Raw genomic sequence first — 27,051 nt, 5'->3', positions numbered from 1 at the left:
ACAAAACTGACATAACCAGATCAATTTTTGATTGAAGAACTGGTAAAAATCTGACCTCACCAACAAAAAGCAAGTTAATATCGTCCGCATATGCAAACGGCATGCACCAACTCTGCAGCTTGGGAAATAGGTCATTAATGAACAGTATAAACAAAAGTGGACCCAACACCGATCCTTGGGGTACTCCACTTTTAACCGGAAGAATGCCACTATACCTCCCACCAGCACATACAACCTGCTTTCTGTTCGTTAGATAAGACATAAGGAGCTTACAAGCATTATTAGAAAATCCATACAAAACACTCAGCTTGGTTAGCAATAATGCATGATCGACACGATCAAAAGCTTTTTCTAGGTCAAGAGCAACTAGGACAGAGATTTTAGAACCACCAAAATTAGACCTTACACGGTCAGTTAAACCAAGTAGGAGAGAAGCCGAACTTCTATTCCTACGAAAGCCACATTGTGCATCATGAAGGGAAGAATTACTATCTAAAAATGCAGATATCTGAAATTTGAGGCAGTATTCCACAATTTTAGAACAAACTGGCAGTATGGAAATAGGCCGAAAACTATTAATATCATGGATAGCTCCCTTCTTTACAACAGGAACAATCTTAGATACTTTCCAAGCTGTGGGGAAAGTTGAAGTCATTAGTATGATATTGACAAAATAAAGCAAGTGCCTAGAGATCGCTGCATAAATACGTTTCCAAAACTTCAATGATAAACCATCAAGGCCAGCTGCATTAGATTTAATAGACATAAAAGCTTTATTCAATTCTAAAGAGTCAATGCAACGAAATGAAAAGTTGCCATAATCAGGATTAGGGTTATATTGAAAAGTCGAATTTATATTAATTTGGTTATTTACAAAGATACTATTAAGTTCTTCAGGGCTTACATCGCAGTCATAACATTTATCAGCAGCTACACCAGTAGACCTCAGCAATCTCCAAAAATCTTTACCACTGCTCGCACTGCTTATTACCCACAACCCAGTAAACATTGTGACCGAACAATATGTAATGTTTATTATTTGTCCGCTACTGCTAACAGCAAATATTAAAAACAACATAACAAACATTTCTCTATTTTGTCTCATCCGGGAGAAAAAGTGGAAAACAAGATTAAACTATTTTATCAGTAAATTGTTATCTCTGGTGAAGTACTTGCTGCTGCTGCAACACAACAATGCCGTTGATGTCTCGCCATGCTAAACAAATATCAGCATGGACACTAAGCATTTCAGCTGCTCTCTTCTATGAATGCAGTGGCATATGACGACTTCAAGCTAAGCCTCAACAAACAAATAAACCAACATTCCAAAAACATACCTCATCAGGCAAAATAACATATTGTAATCTAAAAAGTTGCACAATTCATTTGTTATTGGTTGAAAAAAAGACTAGCCAGCCAGTCAAACATTCCATAGTGTATATGGATGGTTTGGTGGTGGTCATTGATGGTTATGTTATTGCCATCTTTAGCATTGAGCATGCAGCAATTCCGATAACACTCACAAGCACCTGCTACTCCAAAAAACAGTAGGATATCCTTAAGGTGTTCTCTTCTCATCACGTTGGCTCGTCGTCTGTCTCAGCAGCACTAAAGTGTGGTGGTGTTGACGACAATTCTTATTATTCTACACCTAAGTTGTTGTTGCACATGTGTCGCGCCTGCGGTTTTTCATCCTATCAGCCAATGAAAAATATGTCAAATTTAGTCTGCACCATAATAAATTGCCAAAAATAAGGAAACGAAAGGATCGTGGCAGAAATGAGTTTGTAAATTTATTAAGTGCCAACATTGGAGGAGAATGTGTTTTTGTCCCAAAATTTTGAAATATGGCTGGAGGACAAAGTGACTTGATTAGGTTGATATTTATGTTAGATTCCGAATTTAAAATATTTATTTCGGGTGTTAAATGTGTAATATTAAAGTTTGAATGATGCTGATATTAAGAAAATGTGGACTGGAAAACATGAACCAAACAAAAATTGCAACACATTGCTCGCCCACGCAATTAGGAAAAGGCATCCTTAGGTGAGACATCTTCAAGCAGATGTGTTGATTAATGGATCACTGAAAATATTGTTAATAATTCCATCAAACTGTAACTTATTTTTTGGTAAAATTAATCTTTTAATAATTTCGGTGACACTGTGTGTCATTTTTTTAAGCTTGATTTATTAACCACATTCTGATACCACAGCGTGATAGAAGACCAAAAATAAGAAGACACGTGTCTAGGCGTTTTTCTCTATCACTTCAACTTTCGCGGTTATGGACCCACAGAGACCTGAGGCCTTGATGTCCAAAAGGATAATTTTGTCAGGCACATATTTTCTAAACCGCTTGGAATTTGGGATTACCCTCAGTCAATGTGAAGTGAAACTTTAACCTACGGACAGATCGAATGTATTTAAGGTCTCTTCAGAGTTTTGTGGCCCTTTTAGGACATTTGAACTTGCCGACAAAAATGTTGATTAGGAATTTACTGCACTAAGACACAAATGTTGAACTTTTGTAGGGCAGGTACCAGATATGGGCCATTTTAGAAGTAAAACTAAATTTTTATAAAATATTAGGAGATCCAAAGTTTGGACCAAATTGTTTGCCCCATTCAAGTGATATCGTCCTAGCATTTTAGTGAAATTTTTTAAATATTGGGGAGAAGTACCGAAACTTGTGGACCGGTATTGCCCATGAAACTAAGTTTGGGTATAATATGACGAAGACCAAATCGGTTGAACATTTGGAGAGTTATCGTGCTCTCCGACCGCCACATATGCTGACATAGGGGTTTATTACACCTTTCGGGCTGTTTTCCGAAGAAATATGGACTTGCCCCTGAAAAACCTTTTACCGATCGTAATGGAGGTAGCGAATGCAAATCGCTTCAACAAAAGTCAAAGTGATTCGAGAGCAGGTCTTAAATTGAACTTTAACAAATATAGTCCATATTCGAACCTGATCTATATCTGGTAAAAATATTAGGATGTGCAAATTATGGATTACATCAGTCACTCCCTTCAAGAGTAATCGTGCGCAAAATTTTTCCGAACATTTTTGAAGTTTTGTGGGGGATTTACCTGAAGGAGTGGACCGATATAGCCCATCTTCGAATTTAAACTATGTTTTGATAAAATATTCGAAAGCCAAATTTTGGCCCGAATCGACAGATCCGTTCGAGAGTTATCTTGCGCTCCAATCACTACACAAGGTATCATAGGGGCTTTTTGCACCTTTCCGGCCATTTTCTCAGGAAGTATGGACTTGCCCCTGATGAAACTTGTACCGTCGTATGGGGGGAAGTGAATACAAGTAGCTGCAACAAAAATCAAAGCGATTCGAGAGCAGGTCCTAAACTGAACTTATCCCAAATTGTGTATGGGAAGGAGTGGGCCGATTGAGTCCATATTGGAACTTCATCTAAGTCTGGTCGAAATTTCACGATGTGCAAAGTATGGACCAAATCGGTTACTTCCTTCAAGAGTTATCGTGCGCACAAATTTTCCGAACATTTTCGAACTTTTGTGGGGGAGGTACCGGAAGGAGTGGACCGATATAACCCATCTTCGAACTTAAACTAAGTTTGGGTAAAATATTACGAAAGCCAAAATTTGAACCGAATCGAGAATTATCGTGAGCTCCAGCCAGACAGACAGACAGATGGACGGACATTGCTCAATCGACTCCAAATTGTCTGTAACACATTTCGTCCAGACATACTTGGGGCCTAAAACCATAATTTCGATGAGGCACATTTTGCCCGTATGAAAGTGTATATATCCTCGTTATCATAAATTCTGAGGGTATAAAAAGAAACAAAAAATTGTCATATTTTGGGCCGCCCTAGGATGCATACACTAGGGTTATGACTCTTTTACAACCTCGAAGGGTTTTAATGTGGCAAAGCCAGGCCCATATCTTGGTCCTTCATTCATCTCAAGTGGGCACTGAACTCGCCGTCGTATCACCGAGGGTGCTGCCTTTAACGCCCCTTAAAGGTATGAGCGAACATGCGTCGTGCGTTCACCCATAAGAACGATAACAAGTAAGAACGGCGATAAGTTCGGCCGGGCCGAAATTTCTACGTCCTACACCACGAGTTGCATTGAAGTAAAATGGAACAATAAGTTTTTTCTTTTATGAAGAAGACTAAACACAAAATTTCAGATACTTCGGTAAGACAATTTGATTAAAACCCTCAAAATACCTAAAACTGGGAGGTTCGATTCTAGGGGGGCTATATGAAGACGTGGATCGATACTGATCATTCTATTCTGAAATATTTTGTAACAACGAAAGACTAAATACCAAATTTCAGTCATTGCGAAAAAATATTGAAGCCACAAAATTGTATACCCCCAACGAAAACTAAGTACCAAACTTCAGCCATCGCGAACGAATATTGAGGCCACAACCTTCAAAATACCGAAAATCGGGAGATGCCGTTCTACGGGGTACAATTTCAGGTGGAAAGTTTTATACCCAACTGAGACTAAATACCAAATTTCAGCAAGTTCGGTGGGATATTGAGGCCAAATCCTTCAAAATACCGAAAATCGGCAGGTACTGTTCTATGGGGACTATATCAAAACATGGACCAATATAGCAATACCAAACATCCTAGGTGTAATTGAAACTTTTATGCCTAATTATGAAGCTCTATCTTAAAAACTGCGTGCTGTATCTTGATTTCAACAGACGGACGGAATTTTACCCTGATCAAGAATATATATACATTATAAGGCCCCCAACGAATATTTCGATGTGTTACCAAAGGAATGACAAAATTAATTATGCCCTCCATATTATGGTGGAGGGTATAATAAAAATCAAAGCTTTGTTCCTGTAGTTTTTATACCCTCCACCATAAGATGGGGGTATATTAAGTTTGTCATTCCGTTTGTAACTACTCGAAATAATCATTGTAGACCCCACAAACTACATACGAGTATATTCTTGATTAGCGTGCAATTCTACATCGATATAGCCATGACCGTCCGTCTGTCCGTCTGTGGAAATCACTCTAGCTTCCGAACGAATTGAAGTAGGTGGATGAAATTTTGGTAAAATCTTTTATATGTACGTAGGACTATGTAGGTCCACGTTTTCGTATAGCCCCCATATAACGCCACATATTTTCTATATATTAGTCCCATTTGACCACAGAATCGGTTGTAACTTTGTATTTTGTGTTGCCAGAGGCTAAGAAACCTTTCTACCATAAAATGTTTATATAGGCCCACGTTTTGATAGGGCTATATCTCCCGATTTTCGGTATTTTGAAGGTTTTTGCCTCATTATTACACCGAAATGGTATATAGTCTTCGTTTCACCCCAGAAATTTGTAGGTATAGTTCCCCATAGAACGGTTCCTCCCGATTTTCGGTATTTTGAAGGAATGGCTGATATTTGGTATTTAGTTTTCGTTAGGAGTATACAACTTTCCCCCAGAAACTTGTCGGTACAGGTCAACGCCTTAGTATAGCCCCCATAGTTAGTTAGTTAGTCTTCGTTGGGGGTCTACATTTTTTATATAGCCCCCATAAAACTGTACATCCCGATATTCGCAATTTTGAAGGTTGTGACCTCAATATCCCACCAAAATGACTGAAATGTGGTAGTTAGTGTGCGTTAAGGGTATACAACTCTCCACCTGAAATTTGTCGCCCTTATATAGCCCCCATAGGGCGATATTCCCAATTTTCGGTATTTTTTAAGGTTTAGCTATATTATCCTACCAAAATGGCTGAAATTTGATATTTCGTCTTTCTTTGGGATGCAAAACTTTCTCCAAGAAATTTACCGGTATCGGTCCACGTTTTGATGTACACCTCATGAAACGGTACTTCCCACTTTTCGGTATTTTTAAGGGTTTAGCCTCATTATAACACAGAAATGGCTCTAATTTGGACCATAGTCTTCGTGGAGGGTATAAAACTTTGCATCTAAAATTGGTCGGTATAGGTCAACGTGTTCATATAGCTCCCATATAACGGTACCGCCCGATTTTCGGTATTTTGAAGGTTTTAGTCTTATTATTCCACCGAAGGAGCTGATTTGGTATTTACAGCCTGTTTTATTATGTCGAACGAAAATGAAAATGAAAGAAAAACTACTTAACTCGTGTATGATTTTCAAATTTTGTAGTTGTTTCGAAGCAAAAACAAAGTCAATATTAGCATGAAAAGCAAAGTTTAGGTTTTTTTTCGTTCGCATTATGTTTCATTAGTGAAACAGGCCCTAAGTATTTTTCTGGGCTACAAAAATTTCCTTCAAAAATTTGCAGGTATACCTCCATGTTTTTATGTACCCCCCATAGAACGGTATATATCAATATTCGGTATATTGAAGGTTTTTCGCCTTATTATAATACCTAAATGGCTGCAAGTTGGTATTTAGTCTTCGTTGAGGGTATAAAACTTTCCACCTGAAATTTGTCCGTATAGGTCTATGTCTTCAAATAGCCCCCATAGATCCCGATTTTCGGTATGTTAAAGGTTGCTGCTCAATATCCCATCGAAATGACTCACATTTGGTAGTTAGTTGGTAGTTTTTGATACGGGTTTGAGGTATAGGTCAACGTCCTTTGAAAAATAACCGATATGACTAAAATTTAGTATTTAAACTGCCATGCTCTTTCTTCGAATAACCCCCGTAGAAGCGTACTTCCCGATTTTCGGTATTTTGAAGGTTGTGTCATCAATATCCCATCGAAACGGATGAAATCTAATATTTAGTCTCCGTGTTTTTATATAGCCCCCCATAGAAAAGTCGCTTCCAATTTTCGGTATTTTGAAAGTTTTAGCCACATTATTCAAGGGAATAACTGGAATTTGGTGTTTAGTCTTCGCTGGAGTTACGAAACTTTCCTCTAGAAATTTATCGGTACAGGTCAACATTTTATACCGCCTCCATAGAACGGTGCTCCCGATGTTGTTAACTATCCAACTCCCGGTTTAGGTCTAGTCGGTATTGCTCATTTTATACATTTCGCTCAATTCGGAAAATTTTTGGAGCCAAAATACCCAACCACGCACACTTTTTTTAAATATGTTATATTTTAAAAACTGATGACCACGCCCACTCTTTTTTTGTACATTGTACTTTCAAAACTACTGAACCTAATTTCATGAAGTTTTTGGAAAATGTTCAGGAATGCCCTTTGCTGAAAAAGGGTATATATTTGTTGATAATTTTCGGAGAGCATATTGTTTTAAAATCGTTTATTTGATAAAATTTATAAACGCATCGGCTTGCAAAGTAATTTGCAAGACAACGGTGGTTGCGCTCCTGTTCAAATGTTCTTAGTTGGGACCCGAAGTACCGACCACGGCCACTTTTTAGGAATGTTGGTTGTATCTGGAAATCTAACGAACCGATTTTATCAAATTATCTGGTTGAAATCCCATACATACGTCTCAATAAGCGGAAGAATTCGACTTTAGAAATGTTTTTAACACTCTTATAACTAGATCGCGTTAGGATAAAGATAGGGAGCAGGTACGTTTATCAGTCCTAAACAGCATCATTGGGCGGGAAACTTCGACAAAGTCCATTAGAAAAAGAAAACTTGCAGATAAAATCTGTTGGTAAATTTAAAATCTTCAATGATTATTTCAGTCTGACAATGGACCCGAAGAAATAAAGTAGAAAATACCTATTTTTGAATTGTAAAGTATAAAAGGCACAAGCTGCTGTCATTACCTAAAAAACGACGCACATAGATATTGAGTAATTAGGCGGCCAAAAGTCCAAAATTTTAAATACTAGCTAGGCGCAAAATATTGAATTCTAGGTATAGTAAACACTTCCGCGAATTACCCCCACCTTTTTTTTAAACCATACGTCACCGCTTCCGTGCAGTTAGATGCAATTTGATCGTTGTCTTGATACGTATTTCTATTTGGGCGCCCAAATTATATCAAATTTCGCAATACGCATATATTTTTATTTTAAGTTGTGTAGTGAAGTGAAAGTGATAGTGATTCCTATAGCTCAAGTAAGCTTCCATTAAATAAATAATAGTTTTATCTTTTATTTTTAACTTTCGTTATATTTTTCGGTAGTTGAACATAACCTCTTTTTCACAGAAAAAAAATTTAATTTTTTTTAATTTCAAAAGCAATTTTGTTATGGATCAGGATTCGTCCGGGTCATATTTTTTTGTTTATTAAATACGTTAGACATTCAGCTTTTCTATAAAAAAAAACAATAGCCGCCGAATGCCGCCTATTCCTTAAATACAGCAGTTCAAAATTAGTTAAAAAATTAAAAAAAAAATGTATTTTATGTTTTTTTTAACTATGGAGATACCTAGTTCTTCGGGGGTGAAACTAGTGACCCGTAAATGTCTGTTTGAGCAAATGCAACTACAAAATTTACCAAGTTTGGATGAGAAATTGGAGTTTTTAGAAAACCACTTGCTATTGTCTTTCCTACATCAAACACGAATTTAAACGGAGATGGCTAAAAGCTCATAAATTTGAAGAAGTTTTATGAAAAACAACCAGAAGTGGCTGGAAGGCACTTTTGAAATGCCAGTGCATTCGCTTAATCAACCAGGTCGTCCGAGTAAATCATTTTCGGATTCGAGTGAACGAAGCAAGAGAAGAAAAACTGAGGAAATTCGATCAAATGTTGATGATGAAATGATTATACATGCCGCACAAGTCATATTGCAAACGACTGGAAAAAGAACTGCCTCAAAATTGCTCAAAGAAATAGAAAAATCACCAACAAAGGCTAGTAAATATAGAAAAGCTTATTCCAAGACCAATGAAACAATTGCTCCTTTGACCCCGTTCCAAGCCCTCAAAATGTTCGTAGAAGCTGATCTAACAAGACGACAATATGAAATAATAAGGGCAACTAACCCAAAGCATTACCCTTGTTACGACCTTTTGTTGAAAGCAAAACAAGAATGCTACCCACCGATGTTCTTGAGTTTGGAATTTCGGTATTGCACGCAAAAATACGTATTTTTGAAAGCATTCTGCATTTGGGATATAAATTGCCCGTGAAGAAATATGGAAAGAAAAGGACCCAGGAAGAGAAAGCATTAGAAGAAGAAATGAAAAAAGAAATCCAAGAAATATTCCGCTTAGAAACTGGGCTGTTGGTGGACATGCCTAACGCCAATTTTGGTAATACCAATGATGGCAATACGAGTAGGAGATTTTTTGAAAACACAGAATTAGCGGCGGACATAACAGGCATTAACCACGAATTAATACATAGATTTAAAATCTTATTAGAGGCGATTTCAAGTGGACACAAAATAAATACAACAAAATTCGAAGAATATGCCTTCAACACCGCGCAAATGTATGTGGAATTATACGACTGGCATTCCATGACTCCAACAATGCATAAATTACTATTACATGGGGCGACCATCATAGATAATGCACTGCTGCCAATCGGCCAATTGTCGGAGGAGGCTGCAGAAGCTCGAAATAAACATTTTCGGTCATACAGACAGAATTTTTCAAGAAAATTTTCAAGGGAAGAATGCAACCGTGATATTTATCAAAGATTGCTTTTTACATCAGATCCACTCATAAGTATTGAAAGATCATTAAAGAAAACTTCACACAAGATGTTTTCCAGTGAAGTTATAGAACTATTAGAATCTGCCGAACTCCACACACAATCATGTATTGAGCACGAAGAAGTCGAGATAGAAACATCATTTAATAAGACAATTTAATTTATTTATAAATTTTATTTAATTTTATTTTTATTTGTTTTTTCTTATTTATTTTGTTAAATAAATACATATCTTTTTAAAATATTGTCTTTCGAAGCCATTAACGTCCAAAAATATTTTTGGCCGCCTAAATATTTCAAATCTACCACTGTGCGACGCACCAGCAATGCGGACCCGGCTCTGCTAGTATTTACTAAATTCAAATTACGACATTATATACTAACATTGGTTGTTGGTATCGGGTATCAACTGTATTAACATATTCCTGTTGTAAAAATTACTCAATTACGACAAAACTGGGTAATTAAAAAACGCGGTCAATTAGTTTTTGAATCAAAAGCTTTTAATTAGCGAACACCATTTCAAGCTGTTAAATTCTTTGCCAGTATTTACATAACAAAAAAAATTATAGAGTTTACAAGTAATTTGTGTCCCGTACATAGATAATTTTTAATTATTTAGCTTTTTAAACAAAATAAGCTTTTAATGAAAATGGTGTAACACATTTATAAAGATGTTTAATAAAAATTACAACAGCATTAATATCAACTTAATCAACATCTATGGTTTTGTCAATAATTGACGTGACATTTTTCTCCTCTGATCTTCCAATCATTTACAGGTAACACTTTGTACTGAATACACGTCTAGTTCTCGGAAAGTCTAATATCGAAACAAGGATTAACACATATTATGATCCTGTAAAGCGCGGCTGCTGTCTTCTTAGCATTTAAAATATATACACATATCAGACCATAATAACGAGGAGTTGAATTGAAGTTTTGGCTACAAAATACATACGTACGTATTATGGTATTTACTATTGTTTGGCTTTTTGTGAATGTTTTTATTTCATTTTGTTTGCCTAAAGAATCATCTGTAATATTTGTCAACAAGTTTGTAGAAATCTGTGTAAAAGATTTCTTGTACATATTGTCAGGTATGTAAAATATGCATTTATGTATTTTAAAGAAATGTATCTTATTATTTTTTTATTAAGGCCCTCTACAGAACATTTATTCCATAAGCCGAACTAAGAAAAGATCCCCATTCCTCTATTGTTATACCCTCCACCATATTATGGAGGGTATAATTAAATTTGTCATTCCGTTTGTAACACATCAAAATATTCATCGAAGACCCTAGAAAGTGTATATATTCCTGATCAGGGTAAAATTCTAAGTCAATATAACCATGTCCGTCTGTCCGTCTGTTGAAATCAAGATAAAGCTCGCAATTTTGAAGCTAGAGTTTTGTAATTTGGTATAGTGGTTTCTACTACTTCTAGGATGTTTGGTATTGCAAATGGGCCAATCTTTTGGTATAGCTCCCATAGAACGGTACCACCCGATTTTCGGTATTTTGAAGATTTTATCGCACCGAAATGCCTGAAAATTGGTACTTAGTCTTCATTTGGTGTATACAGCTTTTCCCCAGAACTTTGTCGGTACAGGTCCACGCCTTAATATAGCCCCCATAGAACGGTACCTCCCGATTTTCGGTATTTGGTAGGTGTTGGCCTCAATATTCCACCGAAATTGCTCAAACTTGTTATTTAGACTTCGTTGTGGATATAAAACTTTCCCCCAGAAGTTTGTCGGTACAGGTGCACGCCTTAATATAGCCCCCATAGAACGATACCTCCCGATTTTCGGTATGTTGAAGGTTGTGGCCACAATAATCCATCGAAAGGACTGACATTTGGTATTTAGTCTTTGCTGGGGGTATTCAACATTCGCCCCTAAATCTGTTGGTATAAGTCCACGGCTTCATATAGCCCCATAGAACGGTACCTCCCGATTTTCGGTATTTGGAAAACCGAAAAGGTTGAAAGTTGGTATTTAGTGTTTGTTGAGGGTATACAACTTTCCCCCAAAAATTTGTCGGTACGGGTACACGCCTTCATGTAGCCCCCATAGAAGCGTACATTCCGATTTGGCTGAAAATTTGGTATTTAGTCATCGGTGTGGGTACAAAACTTTCTCTCTGAAATTTGTCCGTACAGGTTCACGCCTTATTATAGCCCCAATAGAACAGTACCTCCCGATTTTCGGTATTTTGAAGGTTTTAGCCTCATCATCACACCGAAATGACTGAAATTTGGTACTTAGTCTTCGTTGGGGGTATAAAACTTTTCCCCAGACAATTGTCGGCACAGATCCACGCCTTCATATAGCCCCCATAGAAAGGTACCTCCCGAATTTCGGTATTTTGAAGGTTTTGGTCTCAATGTCACACCGAAATGGCTGAAATTAGGTACTTAGTCTTCGTTGGGGGTATACTAATTTCCCCCAGAAATATCTCGTTATAGGTCCACGCTTTAATATAGCCCCCATAGAACGATACTCCCGTTTTTCGGTAATTTGAATGCCTTGACCTCAATACTGCACGAAATGCCTGAAATTTGGTATTTGGTCTTCGTTGTGGGTATACAAAACTTTTCCCCGAAATTTGTCCGTACAGGTCCACTTATTATATCTCCCATAGAACGGTACCTCCCGATTTTCGGTATTATGAAGGTTGTGGCCACAATAACCCATCGAAATGGCTGACATTTGGTATTTAGTCTTTGTTGGGTGTATTTAACTTTCTGCTCTTAATTTTTCGGTATAGGTCCGCGCCTTCATATAGCCCCATAGAACGGTACCCCCCGATTTTCGGTATTTGGAAAGCTGTGGCCGCAATACACAACCGAAAAGGCTGAAAGTTGGTATTTAGTGTTTGTTGAGGGTATACAACTTTCCCCCAAAAATTTGTAGGTACAGGTCCACGCCTTCATGTAGCCCCCATAGAACGGTACCTTCCGATTTTTGGTAATTTGAAGGTTTTGGCCTCAATTTTCCACCGAATTGGCTGAAATTTAGTATTTAGTCATCGTTGTGGGTACAAAACTTTCTCCCTGACATTTGTCCGTACAGGTCCACGCCTTATTATAGCCCCAATAGAATTGTACCTACCGATTTTCGGCACTTTAAAGGTTTTAGCCTCATGATCACACCGAAATAGCCGAAAATTGGTACTTAGTCTTCGTTGGGGATATACAACTTTTCCCCAGACAATTGTCGGCACAGATCCACGCCTTCATATAGCCCCCATAGAAAGGTACCTCCCGAATTTCGGTATTTTGAAGGCGTTGGTCTCATTGTCACACCGAAATGGCTGAGATTTGGTACTTAGTCTTCGTTGGGGGTATACTAATTTCCCCCAGAAATATCTCGGTATAGGTCCACGCTTTAATATAGCCACCATAGAACGATACTCCCGTTTTTCGGTAATTTGAAGGCCTTGACCTCAATACTGCACCAAATGCCTGAAATTTGGTATTTGGTCTTCGTTGTGGGTACAAAACTTTTCCCCGAAATTTGTCCGTACTGGTCCACTTATTATATCTCCCATAGAACGGTACCTCCCGATTTTCGGTATTATGAAGGTTGTGGCCACAATAACCCATCGAAATGGCTGACATTTGGTATTTAGTCTTTGTTGGGTGTATTTAACTTTCTGCTCTTAATTTTTCGGTATAGTTCCGCGACTTCATATTGCCCCATAGAACAGTACCTCCCGATTTTCGGTATTTGGAAAGCTGTGGCCACAATAAACAACCGAAAAGGTTGAAAGTTGGTATTTAGCGTTTATTGAGGGTATACAACTTTCCCCAAAAATTTGTCGGTACGGGTCCACGCCTTCATGTAGCCCCCATAGAACGGTACCTTCCGATTTTTGGTAATTTGATGGCCTTGGCCTCAACTTTCCACCGAATTGACTGAAATTTGGTATTTAGTCATCGGTGTGGGTACAAAACTTTCTCCCTGAAATTTGTCCGTACAGGTCCACGCCTTATTATAGCCCTAATAGAACAGTACCTCCCAATTTTCGATCATCACACCGAAATGGCTGAAATTTGGTATTTAGTCATCGTTGTGGGTACAAAACTTTCTCCCTTGCCTTATTATAGCCCCCATAGTACCTCCCGAATTTCGGAATTTTGAAGGTTTTGGTCTCATTGTCGCACCGAAATGACTGAAATTTGGTACTTAGTCTTCGTTGGGGGTATACTAATTAGCCCCCATAGAAAGATACTCTAGTTTTTCGGTAATTTGAAGGCCATGGCCTCAATATTCCACCGAACTGGCTGAAATTTGGTATTTAGTCTTCGTTCTGGGTACAAAACTTTTCCCCCGAAAATTTGTCCGTACAGGTTCACGCCTTATTACAGCCCCAATAGAACTGTACCTCCCGATTTTCGGTATTTTGAAAGTTGTGGCCACAATAACACATCGAAATGGCTGCCATTTGGTATTTAGTCTTCATTGGGGGTATTCAACATTCCCCTCTAAATTTTTCCGTATAGGTCCGCGCCTTAATATAGTCCCCATAGAACGGTACCTCCCTATTTTCGGTATTTGGAAGGTTGTGGCCACAATAAACAACCGATATGGCTGGATGTTAGTATTTAGTCTTCGTTGGGGTATTCAACTTTATCCTCTAGACTTGTTGGTGTAGGTTCGCGCCTTCATATAGCCCCCATAGAACGGTACCTCACGATTTACGGCATTTTGAAGTTTGTGGCCACAACAACCCACCAAACTGTCTGAAATTTGGTATTTAGTCTACATTGGAGGTAAAAACCTTTTCGATTGAAATTCGTCAGTATAGGTACCTCCGCATTTTCGTAATTCTGAAGGTTGTGACGTCAATATCCCAACAAATTACTGACATTTTTTATTTAGTCTTCCATGGGGTTAAAAAATATTCCAGAAGAGAATTATCAGTATAGGTTCACGTCTTCCTATAGCCTACATAAAAGTGTATCTCCATATTTTCCGTATTTTGGAGATTGGCACATTAACTTACCGAAATATTGGAAATTTTTTATTTATTCTTCTTTCCCCCAGAAATGTTGTCGGTGTAGATCGACATTGTGATAAAGCCCTCATAGAATGATACCTCCCGAATTTCGGTATTTTGAAGGTTAGCCACATTTTCCTCTCGAACACACCAAGCACTGCCTTATTTGCTTGCGCAAGTACCCAAGCTTCGGAAACATACATTAGCATGAGTAGTATGAGTGTTTTGTAGAGCGTTAGTTTTATTTGACGATATTTGGCCTTATTCTTAATTCTTTATTCAACAGTTGGGAAATGGTGTAACAATTATGACGAAGTTTCATTTATACAGTTTTATTATCAATTTCATCAACATCAGTGGTTTTGTCAATAATTGGCTTAACAAATAAATAAATGTTTTTGTACCGTCATGTTTCAGCCACTTAAACGTATGACTCCAAGCTGAATACGCGTCTGGTTCTCGGAAAATCTAACACCAACAAACGGATTAACAAATACTTCTAATAATTACCATTTTAAACTTATCGACCTATAATTTCAAAACGGTATGTATTACGGTATTTATATTTGTTTGGCTTGTTTTGTGTGAACATGTTCGTGAAAGTTTTTTGTTGTTTTTTTTTTTTTATTTCAGTGGCCCAAAAAAATAATCTGTAATATCTGTCAACAAGTTCGTTAAAATGGTGGATAAAAATTTCTTGTCTGTATTTCCAGGTATGTAAAAAATTGTGAAGAAAAAAAAAATCGCCAAATTTTATTGAATTCGTGGTGGTTTAGGGTATCATATAGTCGTCTCCGCCCTACTTTAATGCTTTCCATACTGGTTTAATATGTGAAATTTTCTGCATGGCACCATCAAGGCGGAGACACTTATGCGGCTTCACATTCTTTCGCTATTTTTCCTTATCAAGATCTTTTAACTTGTCGGACACCCGATCTAGTTCTAGCGGATTTTTTTGAGATTTCATTCCTTTATTATTTTCCTAGTGAGATGTTTTTGAACACATTCATTATTTATGTTTATATCCTCAGCCTATATGCTAATGACGGTAAATACACTATGATACGATGAATGAGCGCGATCTATTTGATTTCTTGTTATACCCTCAGCATTTATGCTATCGAGGGTCTATACACTTTCATACGGGCAAAATGTGCCTCTTCGAAATAATGGTTTTAGATCCGAAGTATGTTTGGACGAAATCCGTTTTAACAATTTGAAGACGATTTAGCCATGTCCGTCCGTCTGTCTCTCCGGCTGGAGCGCACAATAACTCTCGTCGTAATATTTTGTCCAAACCTAGATTAAGTTTGAAAATGAGCCATATCGGTCCACTCCCTCGGGTATCTTCCACACAAAAGCTCAAAGCAGACATAGATCAAGTTCGAATATGGACAATATCGGTCCACTCCTTCGGGTACCTCCCACACAAACTTTCGGAAAAGAGCAGTTTAAAACTTGTTCTCGATTCGACGGTACACATTTTTTCTGGGGAAAGTCCATACAGTTTAGGGTCTGTTCGAAAATCCTTTGGACAATTATACCTATGCTATTCCGTGTGGTCCTGTTTACAGCGATATTATGTTTTTCGTGCTTTATGACAAAAGGGAAGGAGAGAATGCCGATGCATTCCTTCAGCTATCTCCTCCTCCTCAACACTTTTGAAAATAATTTTGGTTGCGAAGCCGGTATTCGATTTGATATTGTCAATAGATGAACGTTTTTATTCGCACAGGCTGAGGGTATATCTCTGTTGGCAAAAACGACTGATACTTTTTTACTTGTTGCAGCCTCGAAGACTATCTGACTCATGTCGTTGATGGGTGTTCAAGACTGGACTGTCCCACCCTTGGGTGAGATATTACTTACTTTGCTTACTTAGCTGGCTCATAACAGAACATTTGTTCCATAGACCGAACTAAGAAAAGATCTCCAATTCTCTCTGTTTCGTGCTTCGCTTTTTGGAATACCGCGCCTTGTCATCTCTTCATCCACTTGTTTGCGCCATCTATTCTTTGGCCTGCCAATTCAGCGTGCACCGCCATGTGACTCAAATTTATACACCTTTTTAGCGGGTTCATCATCGCTCATTCTTATTATATGGCCTAGCCAACACAATCGCTGCATCTCGATACGTTTGACTATATTGATGTCGTTGTATAGCAGATACAGCTCGTGGTTCATACGACGTCTATATTCACCGTCAACGCAGATCGGTCCGTAGATCTTTCGAAGAATTTTTCTCTCAAACTCGCCAAGCACTGCCTTATCTGCTTGCGCAAGTACCCAGGCTTCGGAACCATACATCAGCACGGGTAGTATCAGTGTTTGGTAAAGCGTTAATTTTGTTTGATGAGTTGTGGCTTTGTTTTTGAAGTGCTTACTTAAGCCAACGTAGCATCTGTTGGCCAATACAATTCTTTTTTTTTATTTCATAACTAATGTCCTTTGTTGTGTTTACGGCGGTGCCGAGGTATACGAAGTCTTTTACTACCTCAAAATTATAGGAACCAACTTCAACAGTTGGTCCGATCTCAATGGACGCATTGCGCGTCGACACCATCAGCTTGATTTTCTCGCCGTTTACAGCCAGATCCACTTTAGCAGATTCTCCTTGGACCTTCATAAAAGTATCGGTTACTTTTTTTACTGATCGTTCCATGATGTCTACCTATATCATCAGCATAAAAAAGTAACCTGTGGCTATAGGTGTAGATTGTGCCACTTCTTTTGACGTTTGCCTCTCGTATAACCTTTTCTAGCAGGATGATGATCACTCGGAAGGCTGTCTCCTTGCCTGAAACCTATTTTGGTACAAAACTCTTCGGAGAGGTTCTATCCTATTTTAACTGAAGATCTTGTGTCACTCAGAGTCATTTTACAAAGCCGAATGAGCTTTGCGGGGATACCAAATTCGGACATTGCTTGGAATACCTTTGAACGTAACGGGCTGTCGAAGGCTGCTTTATAATCGACAAAAACTTGGTAGGTGTCGATCTGCATCTCTTGGGTCTTCTCGAGGATTTGCCGCAGTGTAAATATCTGGTCAATGGTGGACTTGCCAGGTCTAAAGCCGCATTGGTATGGTCCAATTATTTCGGTGACCATGGGCTTCAGTCGTTCGCACAATATCCCTGACACTATCTTGTAGGCGATAGGGAGAAGACTTATGCCTCTATAGTGAGAGCATAAAGTCTTGTCTCCTTTCTTATGGACGGGACACAGGATGCTTAGGTTCCAATCGTCGGGTACGCGTTCTTCTTGCCAGATGGAGCTAACTAGCTGATGCATACACCTTATCGGCGTGTCGCCTTCGGTTTTAAACATCTCGGCTGGTAGGCCATCAGCTCCTGCTTCCTTATTATTCTTCAGCCGGTTTATTGCAGTCTTTACCTCATCTTGACCGTGTGTTATACATTCAATACCATCTTCTGGGATTGGATCTGTGGCATCTTCGTCGACATCGCTACTATTGGATACCAAAAGTTTAGAAAAATGCTCTTTCCATATGCTTAGCACAATATCTGTATCAGTTACCAGATTACCTTGCTGGTCTCTACAGGAGGATGTGCCACTTCCAATGCCATCAGTTTGATTTTTCACTCTTTGGTAGAATTTTCGGACTTCATTCTGTCTCTGTACAGCTCGATTTGTTCACACTTTCGCTTTTCCATCTCTCTCTTTTTCCTGCGGAAAAGACGTTTCTCCTCTCTCCTTTTCTCCCGATACATCTCTCGTGGGCTACGCGTTGCTACTGATTGTAAAGTAGCCCTATATGCCGCATTTTTCTCTTCGGTAACAGCACGACACTCCTGGTCATACCATGGATTCCTTGGTGGAGGTCTCTGTTTGCATGGAGTGGGCAATGTTTTGCCATTGTCCTGATATGTTATAGGGACGAGGAGTGCTTTGATTAAGCAGTTGGGCCAGTTGAGTGTAATATGATGTGGCTATCTGTTGTTATTGCAGCTTACCGATGTCCAACTTCCGTGCTGTGTCTGTTCGCACTTTGTTTGCTACGTTTAATCTGGTACGTACCTTTGCTGCAACAAGGTAGTGGTTCGAGTTTATGTTTGCACCTCGGAACGATCGTACATCCAACATGCTTGATGCATGTCTTCCATCTATCACAAGGTGATCAATTTGATTTCTTGTTCTTTGATCTGGCGACAGCCAGGTGCCCTTATGAATATCGAGATGCTTAAATCTGGGGCTGCTAACTACCATGTTTCTTGCAGCTGCAAAGTTCTATTGTCAGATGTTTCACTGTGGAGACTGATTTTCCCGACTGTTGGGCCAAAGATATTCTCCTTCCCAATTTTGACATTAAAATCGCCTAGTATAATTTTAATGTCATGGGCAGGGCAACGGTCATAAATATCTTCTAAGCGCTCGTAAAATACATCTTTGGTCTGTTCATCCTTGTCTTCAGTGGGAACATGAGCGCAAATAAAGCTGATGTTGAAGAATTTTGCTTTTAATAGAATTGCAGCGAGTCTTTCATTCACTGGGTTGAAGACCAGATGTTTTAACCTCCGCCCAACTACAAATCCGCAACCAAACTCATGCTTTGTGTCATGGCAGTTATAATACAGTGTGTCACCTTTAGGTGTTGTTGTGACGCCTTTCCCGTTCCATCGTATTTCCTGTATGGCAGTAATGTCGGCGTTGTACTTTTCAAGTACATCTGCCAATGCGTAAACTGCACCTTCTCTATAAAGAGTGCGAACATTCCAGGAGCAGATTCGCAGATCATGGTCCTTAAAGCGATTGCGGGGTCGTCAACTTTTGAGGGATTTGTTTTTCTTTTCTTTCTTTTTTCATAGTAGGCTGTTTTTTCTAGGGGAGGGTCACTAACCCGACGCTCAAACCCAAGTTTTTAACGTTCTTATGGGTGAACGCGCGGCACATGTTAGCTCACTACCTTTAACGGGTGTTAAAGGCAGTCCCCCAGGTGACACCACGGGGAGGTCAGTGTCCACTTGAGATGAATAAAAGACCAAGATAAATGCCATATTAAAGCCGGTCAGGACCGTTCCTTGGTATATTCCATCCCCTACGTCACCCTTGGGTGAGATATTTCCTCTCCCAATCTTAGCATTAAAATCTCCTAAAACAATTTTAATGTCATGACCAGCGTAGTTGTCGTATGTTCTCCTTCTTTTGCTTCGAATATCCCTAATAGGGATACGTAAAATCGATTTTGGTTAATCGATTAATCGATTATTAACCGTAAAATTTCCAAAAGTCGTAGTCGACTTCTGACTGTGTGAAAACCGGATAATCGATTATTCTTAGTTGACTTTCGGAAGACCGAGTCAACTATTATTCGTAGTCAAATAATAGTCGTAGTCTATTATTATTCGTAGTAGGTTATTAATCGTGGTCGACTATTAATCGTAGTTGACTATTGGGTGAGCTAAAACCGCATAATTGACGGTACTTTTTTTATACATATAACCATCACGGATCGCATCAACGAAAATGGTCGATTATTTTCGATTTTCGGCGTTTAACGATTAATCGAAAGTCGACTTTTAGAACACTTTCAAATAATCGACTAACCGAAAATCGAGTTTTCAGTTTTTCAAGAAAACCGAATAATCGAAAAACCGATTATTGCAATTCACTGCGTATCCCTAATCCCTAAAGAGATATGTTTAAAAGTCTTGAAAACCTTGGTTATATAAATTTCTAATCGTTCCCTTGATTTAAATCTGAATCGTTTTGGTTTTAATTTATTTTGGTTGTGGGGATTGACCCCCGTTCCATATGATGGTGTTGGGTTACCTATTAAATTCTTCATCCAGCTTTCTAATCAGTCCTTACCTATTTACCATCTTTTTTAAGAAATTCTGGAAGATTTACAAAATATTATCGAAGGATATGGTCAACACGAAACATATATATGGATAAAAAAGGTAAATACTTTAGTGGCATTTTGTTGTATTAAGTAATAATTCTGAATATTTTCAGGCACTGGAATATAATTTTCAAAATGCCAATATGAAAATTGCTCATCTCACCATAAGGACCTATGAAGAAGTTGCTCTAAACCAAGTACAAGAATCCCCAAATCGAAGACTTGCATACATTTTAGCTTGGTGTGCTGAACTGTTTAATGCTTCTATTTTGATGTTGGACGATGTCATTGACAATGGTGAAATGAGGCGGGGTCTACCGAGCTGGCATCGTTTAGAAGGTGTTGGACCAAACGCTATAACCCATGCCTTCATATTGGAACATTTGATTTATGCCTTACTTAAAAAGCATTTCTCTCATTTGACATGTTATACAAATATCGTAGAGCTATTTCGTGATGTCTCCCTGAGGACTGGTTGTGGCAAAGATATGGATAGCATGTTTTCCAAAAAGTCAGTGGCAGAATTTAAACGGGAAACATATAACACCATGGCTGTAAATAAGGGCACATATTATAATTTTTATTTACCATTTACATTGGCCATGCATTTAGCGGAGTAAGTTTCAGGGAGAGGTTGTTAAGAGATTCTTGTATAAATGAAAAAAAAACTTCCTCAGTTTTACAGATCCACTGGTACTCAAGCAATGCATGGACATCTTCTATGAAATTGGTCTGTATTTTCAAATACAAAATGATTTTTTGGATTGTTTTGGAAATGTGGAAAATTGTGGTAAAATTGGCACCGATATTCAAGATAACAAATTTTCATGGGTAGCGGTAACTTGCATGGAACTGGCCAATGAGGAGCAACGGCAATTGATGATGAGTTGTTATGGTTCCAAGGGTAATGTGCATGATTATCTAACGTTTTACTAGATAAGCTAACGATTACTTTGTTTCAGATCCTGAAAAGGTACAAAAGGTTAAAGAGCTATACAAAGCATTGGATCTGCCCAGCATTTATGCCGACTATGAAAAAGAGTCATATGAAAAAACTAAAACTCTTATAAGTCAACTGTCTAATGGTGTACCGCGTGAAATATTTCTTGACATTTTGAATAAAATTTATCAAGGCCCGTTCTAAACGTATTTTAAATAAATTTTCTCTATTTTTGGCGTTTCTCAACCTTTCTCACGAAATCTAAATCTTGTACTATTTGCCACATTTCATGATTGCCGGTAGCAGCACGATTCTCTTGGTTGTACACGCAGATAAATACATGTTAGAAATATGTTTGGATCCAAACATATTATGTTTGGGTCCAAACAATTATATGTTTGCAAAATGTTGTAACATATCTCAATTTTATTTAATTGATTGAATTAATCGAGCCAACATGACCTATCTTTTTCGGTACCAATATATTTTTTATGTTAGAACATATATTTTATGGGTGGAGAGAGGATTTTTGTCAATGAGCGTACCAACAGGGCTCTCGCTAATTTCATAATAAAGAGAAATGGGTCTCCCGTGAGCGTAAATTTACTCTCGGTCACCACCAATTAGAATCTACACAGGTTGTGAGCGAGAGTAAATTTACGCTCACGGGAGACCCATTTCCTTACTCTGGTGTATGTGCATATGTTTTTGTGGATTTTGGGTCTGTATTTATATTTCATCTAAACAAATATTTGTTTGCACCCCAACAAATATTTATTTTCACCCAAACATATATTTGTTTGCAGGACCCAAAAATATGCTATGTTTGGGACTGTTGCAAACATATACATATATGTTTGCTGCGAAATATGTTTGGGACATATGTTAGAGGGGCCTTTTTCCTCCATGTAGTTGTTGTGGTTGTAGCAACTCGAATATTTTCGATCGTGTATTATTTCAGTTATCAGATTCTAGTTTATACAACTTGGACTGGTTCCGTCCATAAATAATCAGGGGACAGTTGAGTGGGGTTAGATGGGCAGCTAAAGAAATGCAGCGTGCCGCGTGGTGCTGGGCATGTGTTGGATATCGTGTCTTCAATTCGGGCCCAATACGAATTAAGGCCATCGCCCGGATCTTAACTGGGCTAAAACCCCTCGTGTTTGCCTTGGCAGATGGCGTTCTTCTGCTGCGATGCAGCGGGTGGTCCCCAAGTACGGCATTCACACTGTATCTCTGTACTGTCTGAGTGCTGTCTGAATGCTATCCAAGCCTGCCCGTTAGGCTCGTTGGTCTAGATATTCCCGTTTATACCTTTAGACCTCTCTCTCTTTCTCTAGATCATGAAGATCTTTCTTGACGTGCCAGGGTGGGGAAATCTGTCCATTAAATCGTGACAGGGATTCTCACTGCGATAACACCCAAGCAGGTACTGCATCGACAACATCCTTTTGTGTTGATTCAAAATCTTCATCTCATCATAAAGATGGTCCACTGGTGTCATGAAAATTCCGCCGGTAGCAGATATAAGGTCAGTATTCTGGCAGATTTGAATATTTTTCCACGGTGTAGCGCTAAAATAACTAGCGCCGCATAGCTTACAACAGACAGGTCTATTGCTCTGTAAGAGGTCAACAAGGATTCTCTGTAAGCACCCCAAGTACTACCGGACCTTGTTCCTATTTCTGAATTTGTCGCTAATAGCAACGCCTTGGGCGGACAATTTAAACATGCTATCGAAGGTTACACCCAAAATCACGGGGTAGCTATATGTCGGAACCAGGACACGATCGACCAATATGTTCAGAGGGTGTTATTGCCGCGAGCATGCCAGAATGCCATAACAGCCTCATTTTAGCCGTTCAGATGGTGAACAACAAATATTTCCATATTCTCCAGGTGGAAGAAATGCACTAAGTCAGATATTAAACCTATCGCGCGATAACACCCTAGAAGGTACTGCATCCTGACGTGCCTGGGTGGGGGAACCTGTCCACTAGACTGTGGCCGGGATGCTCACGGCTGAGGCGTAGAGTTAACATTTGGATACCATACTGGCGCCGCATTGCGTACCACAGGACGGCCTATTGCTTTGTTAGAGGTCAACAAGGTTTATTTGTCAGCACCCCAAGTGCTGCCGGCCAGCAATGTGGACTTTGTTCCTTATTTCGCGGGACATGCAATTGTTAAAATAATGGGTTAGTAGAGGGTTTTGTAATGAGTATATTTGCTGGGCAATGTTCATCACATGGACGGCTGAAATGAGGCTCCCACTGAGCATATGGTGCACTGATTCCGAACATTAACTGCCACAAAACGTTCGATAGCATGTTTAAGTCGTCCTCGCAGGCCACAGCTATTTGCTATATGATCAAAAGTAGGAAAAAGCTGGGTGTGGCAGTGGATTTCGCGGTGGATGTTTTCATTTCATTTAAGCAATGACATATGTCATCGACGATATGCCTCGACGCCAAGATTGTACAATCATCCGCATACATCACGATCTCTATGCCGTGGGTGTGGAATTTAGAAAAGGTCGAGGTTAAACAGTTCCGCAGATATCATCCCGCCTTGTGGAACCCTCTGTTTCATTTTACGAGTTTTGGACTTTTTGCTTCTGATTTCCACAAACGACTGGCGTGCGCAAATATAGTTGATTATCCAACGTCTTAAACACAGCCTCGAAAAGCTTGGCATGGTTGACGGTATCGCAGGCTTTCGATATGTCAAGTGCCACCATGACTGTTCAGTCCTCTACTGATAAGTGTGGATACTCGCCATATCCTACTGTATATACAGCATTTTCCGGCGGAATCCGTGTTGATGTTGGGCAACTGGAAAACAGCTTCTCATCGTGGGGTGTAGTGCCTTCCTACTGGCGACAGGAGGGGAATCTGCCTGTACGAACCGTTCTATCATCTTTCTTTCCCTGATTGAAGAGTGATTTAATCCTTGCCCACAATGGCTTCAGGTGGTTTAGCCACTACTAGCCGGTTGACTTCAATAATAGATAACTTACTTTTGAAGTCAACTGGTTTGGATCTTCAGGGTTCGCTGAGAAACTTGGTCTGATTTCGGGTATTCGACCAGCAGGTATGTAGCGAGCGGATCCTGCAGTGCTGATACCCCAGAAATTTTTCTCAGCTACTCAAGGATCTGAGGGTATAGGCAGCTCTCTTGCCGTTCAGCTTTCCCATGACTCAGAAAAGTAATGCGTTCAGAGGTTATGAAGGTGGTTGGTCTATTTACGGAGACGATGATAGGAAGTTGGTCTGAGCCAAGGGAAATATGGGTTCGCAAGGATACGTCATTTATTAGACCTGATGTCACAATGGTGATGTGACAATTTCCTCTTATCCTCGCAGAAGCGTCTTCATTCACCGTACAAAAGGTTGAGCTATTAATTTGTTCAGCCAGCACTGTACCTATCTGGTCATTACTTAAGACGGAATGCCAAAGCTCATGATGGGCATTGAAGTCCCCTAGCACCAGACGATTATTGCCCTCTAAAAGCGAACTAATATCTGGCACATAACGCAGGGCACAGCTTTTAATCGGATGTATGTACACTTTAAGCCGGTCTACATCGGCAGTAGCATACTTTACTGGTTCCACCACACATTCTATGTATGGATCACTAGGGTCAAGCTAAAGCTAAAGGTATTGTACTGAGATGGGCTGGTGTTTTAGGAAGGCGAGTCTTCCGCCTCCGCTTCATGTGCTATCCTTCCGCAGGACGTTGTAACCATCGCAACGTTGCAAGCTACGGGTGGCGTCTAGCTTTGTTTCTTGGATCGCGGAGACCATGATATATTTTCGACTCATAAAGTCAGCAATTTCGTTGAACTTATTGCGGAGACCGTTGCAATTGAATTGCAGAAATGATGCATTTCCCGGCCGCTGAACAACAACTTATGGTGTTAGATGCTTTGTTGTTTTTGGGGAGACTGCGTGGGCGTCTCGTATTCCATCGACGACGAAGAGTCAGAAGACTAAGTCGGAAACACTCTGGGAGATGTTCTGCCGCATCAACTAGCAACATACCTTTCGTAGTAATTCTGGGTGCGACGAAGACCAGAACACCCTTGGAAGTGCACCCAAGACCTACATCCACTACATCTCATCATTGTTGACATGTGTCTCATGAGGATCTAGCAAACGGAACAGATCCAAACTTGCTCGGGGTTCGTTTCTTTCCCGGTACGAACCAAAAGAGCTCAGAAAGAAAAAATACACATAATTATTGAGGTGACGGCCCCTGATCGAAGATGCCTCCGAGTTAATCCGATGCATAGAACCGGCCGCCGTGAGATTGTTCTCCTGGATGTTGTTGTTATTCTAGCAGCATTAAACCTACGTAGAAGCATAGCTTTCTTGCTGGGTTGTCAGCCGCTTCCCGAAACACTATGGTTTCGGTTCAATCCGGTATGAAAGAACCCGGTGCCTTATGCTTGTGTTATCCCAGTAGTACCATAGGTTGCTTCGCGGTCGTCACCTGTTACTCTAATTCGGATTTGCGGCTGCTTTCATAAAATGGGCATTAGTTACCTGGACGAGGAGACTTTTTGCTAACAATAATTACACTTTACAAACACAGACAGTTTTCGTACATGTAGTATAGCTCTAAAACATGGGAAATTGCGCAGACAGCACTTGGAGTGTTTGAGAGAAAAACATGTTCGAAAGACCTGTGCCATTCATAGTTGAATTGCCCAAGCCCCTTTGATCGCATGTTTCACATTCTCCCCCATCGCTGTTGGTCTCCTCTTTCTCTATTGTGTAAAACCGTCAAGTCAACAATATATGGGCAAACTTGATAATCGATTATACGATTTTCCCTCCAAACAAAATTCGACAACGATTTTTAGACCTTTGACTGCAAAAAGGTCGATTAATCGATTATTCGAAAGTCGACTTACCTATTCCTACTATACAGGAGGATGTGCCTGTACCTAAGCCATCAGTTTGATGTTTTACTCTTTGGTAGAATTTTCGGATTTCATTCTAACTCTTGCACATTTCGATTTTTGCACATTCCCGCTTTTCCATTTCTCTCTTTTTGCTGCGGAAAAGATGGTTCTTCTCTCTCCTTTTCTCTCAATATCACTCTCGTGTGCTACGCGCTGTGTCGGCAGCAGCACGACATTCCTGGTTATGCCATGGATTCCTTGGTGGAGTGGGCAATACGTTTCCCATTGTGTTGATATGTTATCGGGACGAGGAGTGCTTTAATTAAGCACTTGGGCCAGTTAAGTCGAATATGCTGTGGCTATATGTTGTGATTTCAGCTTACCGATGTCTAACTTTCGTGTTGTGTCTGTTCGTACATTAAAATCGCCAAGAATAATTTTAATGTCATAATTTAAGGTCATATGTTTCTTCTAAGCGCTCGTAAAATATATCTTTGGTCTGTTCGTCCTTGTCTTCAGTGAAAGCATGAGCGCAAATAAAATTGACGTTGAAACATTTAGCTTTTATCCGAATTGTACCAAGTTTTTCATTCACTGGAGTGAAGCTGGAGACCAGATGTTTTAACCTCCGACGAACTACAGATCAGCAAACAAACTCATGATTTATGTCATGTCAACTATAATACAGTGTCAACTATAATTGGGGGTTGTTCCGACGCCTTTCCCAATCTATCGTATTTCCTGTATGGGAGTAAAATCGGCCTAA

The 27,051-nt window shown here is 39.4% G+C and overlaps 1 protein-coding gene across 1 annotated transcript; it reads left to right on the top strand.

The window, feature by feature from the left end:
- Positions 1-10,334: 10,334 nt before the first annotated feature.
- LOC141391336 (uncharacterized) lies at positions 10,335-21,635 on the top strand. The gene is made up of 7 exons (XM_073964243.1): positions 10,335-10,525; positions 14,990-15,116; positions 15,206-15,285; positions 20,423-20,493; positions 20,549-21,051; positions 21,113-21,339; positions 21,398-21,635. Exons 3-7 carry the CDS (start codon positions 15,252-15,254, stop codon positions 21,577-21,579), a joined length of 1,017 nt encoding a protein of 338 aa, XP_073820344.1. The 5' UTR covers positions 10,335-10,525; positions 14,990-15,116; positions 15,206-15,251; the 3' UTR covers positions 21,580-21,635.
- Positions 21,636-27,051: the final 5,416 nt, after the last annotated feature.

The sequence above is a fragment of the Musca autumnalis genome, unplaced genomic scaffold (genome assembly GCF_047663935.1).
Source record: "Musca autumnalis isolate F117 unplaced genomic scaffold, ASM4766393v1 scaffold_1, whole genome shotgun sequence".
NCBI lineage: Eukaryota > Metazoa > Arthropoda > Insecta > Diptera > Muscidae > Musca > Musca autumnalis.
This window is presented reverse-complemented; position numbering and strand designations above follow the sequence as displayed.